Source organism: Melospiza georgiana, chromosome Z (genome assembly GCF_028018845.1).
Source record: "Melospiza georgiana isolate bMelGeo1 chromosome Z, bMelGeo1.pri, whole genome shotgun sequence".
NCBI classification, from domain to species: domain Eukaryota; kingdom Metazoa; phylum Chordata; class Aves; order Passeriformes; family Passerellidae; genus Melospiza; species Melospiza georgiana.
Genome location: NC_080465.1, coordinates 14161224 through 14167223, shown reverse-complemented (window position 1 = coordinate 14167223; position 6000 = coordinate 14161224). Strand labels below are relative to the sequence as shown.

Sequence of the window (6000 nt, the reverse complement as noted above, 5' to 3'; positions counted from 1 at the left end):
CAGCCAGTCAAGTCATTTTATCTTCCCACAGCATACCCCAGATTAATGGAGTTAAATTTAAAACAGTTAATGCAATGCATGTTTGCCTATTACACAATAAGCAAAAAAAGGAAAAAAAAGAAAAAGATAATTTTATATTTCTGACCCCAGATCAAAAATGCTGAACTGTAAAAGTAAGCAGAAGTGTTGGGAGGTTTCTGCATATGAACCCCCTCAGAAATGGAGCCACATCATAGTAATAGTAATTGCCATTAACACAGTAATGAAATAAAGGCAAGAATAGCTAGCTCAGAGGATTAGGAGTGAGCAACTGACTCTTTCATTAACTGGATGCTAACTCAAACGTAGCCAAGGCTGGTAGTCACCAGGTTGCATTAGCACTGCTTGGGCTCCACAGATGGCAGTATGACTGATGAATTGCCCCAGTCCTTGGAGCAGCTGCTCTGACTCACAGAGTTCAGCGCTGCCAGCCACTCACAGGTGCACACCTATGCTAGAAATAGCAATCCCGTCCTGCAGCATTCAACATCACCAAAGTGTTTGGACTCAAAAGCAATGAAGAAAAATAACAAAGGTCATGCAGCCCTGTATCAGCCCTGCTGTACTAGATCTCAGAATCAGAGAGCAGTTTGTGTTGGAAAACACCTCTGGAGATCATCCCGTCCAACACTTCTGCCAAGTCACCAAGGGTCACCTAGAACAGGTGAACCAGGAACAAGTGGAGGTGGGTTTAGAATGTCTTGGGACAAGGAGACTCCATGACCTCCTTGCATAGCCTGTTCCAGTGCTCTACCTGTGTAAAGAAGTTCTTTCTCACGTTGAGATGAACTTCTTGGTGAAACTTCTGATTTAGTTTATGGCCACTGTTCCCTGTCCTGTCACTGGGCCTCGCTGAAAAGACTCTGGCACCTTGGTGTCGGCACTCCCTTTTGAGATATTTATATCCATTAATGAGATTCCCTCTCAGTCTTGTCTTTTCCAGACTGAACAGCTCCAGCTCCCACAGCCTCTGCTCAGAGATGCTCGGCAACACCGAGTTTATCCGTCTGCCCCCGATCCCCGGCTCTGTGTACAAAGGGCTACCGTCTCCTCAGCGGCCAACACCAAAGTTGGACGATACGGAACCAGCGCCTCCGCCGCGCCCGCACCCCTCCCCGGCGGCCGGAGCGGGCGGGGCGAGGCACCGCCGCCCTTCGCCTGCGGCCGCGGCCCCGCACCTCCCTCGGCGGCCCGAGGGGGACGGACCCAAGGTCAGGCGGCGGGCGGGGGCCGGGCCGGGCCGGTAACGGATGTGCTCGCCCGCCCCGCCTCCTGCGCTGACAGAAAGGCGGCGGCGGCGGCTCTCGGTGCGCTAGTGGCTGCCGCGCGCAGGCCGGTGCGGAGCAGCAGCGGCGCCCCCGGAGCCGCCCCAGAGCCCGCCCGCAGCAACCGCCGCCCCCGGGCCGCCCGCGCCCCCGCCTCGCTCCGCTCCGCCGCCGGCTCCTGCCTGGGCCGCCGCGCCCCCCGGGGATGGCGGTGCTGGCCCTAGCCTCGGAGGGACTCGCCATCTTCGGGCTCATCCTCTTCGTCGTGCTCTGGCTCATGCACTTCATGTCCATCATCTACACGTAAGCGCTGGGGTGCGGGGGATGGCGCTGGCGTTGTTCCGTCACCCACCGGCCATCGCGCCCGGGGAGCGGGCCCCGTCCGCCGCGCCGCCTCCGGCCCGGGCTGGCGGCTCCCCTGCCCCGGGTGTCAGCCGGGCACCCGCCTGCCTGCCTGCGGTGTGGTCCCCGCAGACCTCGCCGAGACACCCAGGGCTCGGGCTGGCCGTGCTTAGGGCACGGCTGTGTCCCTGCCGTCGGTCTTCGGCTAGAAACCGTCCTCTGATTTTCTGCCTCTTGGTCTGTGCGGTGATCTTTGCTCCGTAGCCCTCAGTGCTGCTGGGGAAGGCTTAGTGGTTGTTGTGTTCTGGTATACACTTGTAAAGCGTCCTTTCCCTGTGGTAGTGGGTGACCAGGGTGCACAGGACTTAGAAAATGTATGATGTTTGACTGCAAAGGCTGTACGGTGGAACAACTGAAAGAGCACAGTACTCTGTGCCAGCCATAAGCACACTTCTTTTTTGTATTGAGAAATAATGATAGTGCTAGTAAAACAAGTATATGTAGTGAGTCAGATCCTTCTTGGATAAGTCCAACTGAAAATGCCTTTAGAGTTTGTGAGCAGTGTTTGCATTTTAGGGACTGACAAAGCAGATAGAACCTGGCAGAGGAATTTTCTATAGGTATGTAGGGAAAGGATTAAGAATGCATCTCTTTGTAGATAGTTGTTTTGCTCTCTTAAGTAAAAGGCCATTCTTGCATCACTACTAGGATTAGAAAATACCTGAATTTCTGTTTGCTTTCTTTGTGCTTATCTGTTCTCCTTTCTTGATGCTCTACTGCATCTGATAGGTACCTGTGATAAGCCTCAGCCCGTACTGAAAGCAAACCTCACAGAATGGGTCAGGTTGGAAAAGACCACAGTGGATAATCTGTTAATCCTAAAGCACATAGCACAGGACTGTGTCCAGATGATTCTTGAATATCTCCAGTGGGGGAGAATCCACAAACTCTCTGGGCAGCCTGTTCCAGTGCTCAGTCACCTGCACATTAAAGAAGCCCTTACTAGTAGGTGGAACTTCCTGTGCACTAGTTTCTGCCTCTTGTCCTATTGCTTGGTACCACTGAGAAGGACCTGGCTCCATCCTCTTGGCACGCTCTCTTCAGATACTCATAGACACTGATTGGGTCCCCTATCAGTCATCTATTTTCAACATTGAACAGCCCCAGCTCCCTCAGCCTTTCCTTATATGGGGGATGCTCCAGTCCCTTAATCATCTTCAGCGTTCTCTGCTGGACACTCTCTGTTGTCTCTTGTACTGAGGAGCCCAGCATTCCAGGTGAGGCCTCTCCAGGGCTGAGTAGAGGGGCAGGGTCACCTGCCTCAGCCTGCTGGCACTGCTCTTCATGATGCAGCCCAGGATGTCACCGGCCTTCCTGGCCACCAGGGCACTGCTGCCTCATGGAGCGCTTGTTGTCCACCGGGACCCCCAGCTCCTTCTCCACAGAGCTGCTTCCCAGCAGGTCACCCCCAGGCTGTGCTGGTGCCTGGGGTTGTTCCTCCCCAGCTGCAGGACCCTGCACTTGCCTTGGCTGAATTTCAGACGGTTCCTCTGTGCCCATCTCTCCAGGCTGCTGAGGTCCCTCTGAAGGGCTGCACAGCCCTCTGGGCTATCGGCCACTGCTCCCAGCTCTGTGTTGTCAGTGAAATTGCTGAGGAGGCCTCTGCCCTTCATCCAAGTCATTGATGGATAAATTAAGCAAGACTGGGCCCACTATTGGACCTTGGGGGTCATCATGTCTCCAACAGAGACACAAGTCTCCAACCAGAGCCTGTGCCACTGATTGTGACTCTGGGATTTGTTGTTCAGCCAGTTCTCAATCCACTTCACTCTTCCCTCATGCAATCCACACTTTCTGAATTGAACTTATGGATACCAAAGATTTGCTTCTGCTTCTTTTTTTTTTTTTTCCTTTTCTGGTTTTGTTGTTGGTTTTGTTGTTGGTTTTGTTGTTAGGTTTGTTTTTTTTTTTTGGGGGGGGGGGGGTGTTTGCTTTTTTAAATGTGAAGTCACTAATAAGCTCTAATTAGTTTTATTTTCTTCTACTGATGTTCAGTTATCCTTAGATCTTATATTCACTTGGATAATTAACTTCTTTCTTGAAAAATACCTGTATGGTATATATATGGTATATAACCAAATGGCAGGGTTTCACTGGGGAGCAGAAAGGGTGCTTAGTGGGCGAAGAGACTGCTTTGGGCATGGCTGATTTTGGTCAGCTTTAAAGATAATAAAACAGTCCATTACATGCTTAAATCTCAACCTGTCAAGTGGGAATGTGTGGTACTACTGCTCAGAAGTCTTTTACAAATAAGTGACAACTGAAATGGGCAGGAGACATAAATGGGCAAGATGGCAAGAGGATGAACAAGAGGCAGAAGGATGAGACATGCTAAGAGATGTGAGAAGAAAGAACAGGGAAGAGCTAGAGGGAAGAGTACACTTTTGGGCAGACAAAAGTGGACATAGCCACAGGAGCTATGCCCTCAATGGGACTGCCTTCTGTGGAGGCAGTACTGGAGCAGGGACACTTCTGAGTGCACTGTGGGCTGCAGGTAAGGCAGTCATGAAGGGACTGTAACCTGTGGGCAACCCATGCTGCTGTAGAGATGCCTTGAGGGGCTGCAGCCCCATGGTTGACTCTCCCCTGAGGAGATTGGAGCCTGTGGCAGGCCCAGATTGGGGCACAGACTCTGCCAAAGGGATCGCAACCTGTACAGCAGTCACTCGTGAGCAGTCACACCTGCTAGAGCAGAGTAACAGTTTAAGAAAAACCAGCAGTGGAAGAAAATGAGTAAGAAGTAAGGCATGGAAAAAAAACCATTATGTGCTGACCCTTGCCTGCTGTGTCATCTTGCTGAAGGTCTGGGGAGGGACTGAGAGTAAGGAACCATGCAAATGAGCAGTTCAGATAGAAGAGTGAGGGGGAAATGTTTCTTACTGAAGCAGAGCCTGGGGAAGGAGGACAAAAGGTACTTCCCTAAAAGTTAGGTTGTCTTTTTTTCCTCGATACCCAAATTGATAATTAGTTGCCTGATGATTGCCAGTAGTTTAAATTGAATTATCTGAGTTGAGGCAATTTTGCCTGTGGCAGTAATTGGTGGGGAATGCAAGCAGCAGCTGGACCTGGTATGGCCTGCATCTAGAGTATTTGCAGTGGTGTGAAATCTGAAAGGAGTTGTGTTTTTTGCTAATGGGAATTACAAGTGCATGTATAAATTGTATGTTAACAGGTGGAAAACTTGTCAGTTGTGGATGGAGTGGGTAAGAACTGGGGTGATCCAGTCTCAGCCTCTGAGGCCTCTGGTCTGCTTCCCACAGGGCTCTGGAATTGCCATCTCAGTAGGGCCGGAGTCAGGAGCTGTCTTTGACAGAGTAATGGGCTGATGGCAGTGGGGATATTTAGAGTTCAGTTCAGCAAAACAGTGTCCCGTGTTTGGAAGTGAGCAGCTGGTAGCACTGAGGTGACCAAATTGCAAACTGTTCTGGGTTCACAGGCAGTTGTGGAGGAGCTGCCCTGGTTACAGTGATTTGGCAGATCTGAGGAAAAAGGACCACAGCTTCCCATAGTGTGACCACACAGCTGCCCTCTGAAGTGAAAACAAAGAAGTGGGGGACACCATCCCAGGCAGTTGTCCTTGCAGCATCTCTGGTGGTGCTGGGAAACAGTAGGTGATGGGATGTAGCCGATGGCTGGAGAGGGCACTGTGCTTTTGGAGCCTGTGCCGCTTGTTAGCATTGCCCTGTGTGAGGGAGGATGGCTGGGAGGTTGTCTGACGGAGCTGCACATGGAGGAATGGCCTGCTCCTGCAAGCAAGGTAGTCCTGTGAAGGGAAGGTGAAGGAGGTGATCAGTGGTATTTGCTTTGAATGCTGGAGAGTGTTTAGGGGGAAAGGGCTCCAGATAAATGATGATTGCTGGTGTTATGGCTGAAAATGCTGGTGGCTGGGCACTGTTACTGGTGCCCTCCATCTTATAGAAAGGATCTTCACTTATGGACAGAAACTGCTTTTTATGTCGGAAGATGCAGTATTAAAATAAAATTGGATTATATTTGGCATATAGTGGATAACACATTTTTCCTATTACGGGCAGTAAAGAAGAAGAATGAAAGTAATTAGTCTTCCTGTTTTCTCCTTACAGACAGTATTGTTGATTTAATTTTTTGAAGTCATTGAGGTACTGCTTGTACTCAGTCTGCACTGTGTGTAGCCATGCTCTATTGGTGAGTTGGAAGGTCCCATATGTGCTACTGGAGTATTAAGATAATGTTGTAACATGTCAGTAAAGCTGTTGTGGACTAGACAGTCATCCTTCTGTGGTTTCCCATTGGTATTTAGGAAGTTTGATTTAGA

At 50.5% G+C, this 6000-nt stretch overlaps 1 protein-coding gene across 1 annotated transcript in view; it reads left to right on the top strand.

Moving 5' to 3' along the window:
• The first annotated feature begins 1451 nt into the window (after window positions 1-1451).
• Window positions 1452-6000, top strand: part of UGCG (UDP-glucose ceramide glucosyltransferase) — a 43290-nt gene continuing 38741 nt past the window's right edge. Inside the window, exon 1 of the mRNA XM_058044419.1 lies at window positions 1452-1607. Coding sequence (XP_057900402.1) covers window positions 1510-1607 — 98 coding nt within the window. The 5' untranslated portion in view covers window positions 1452-1509. The remainder of the gene's footprint in view (window positions 1608-6000) is intronic.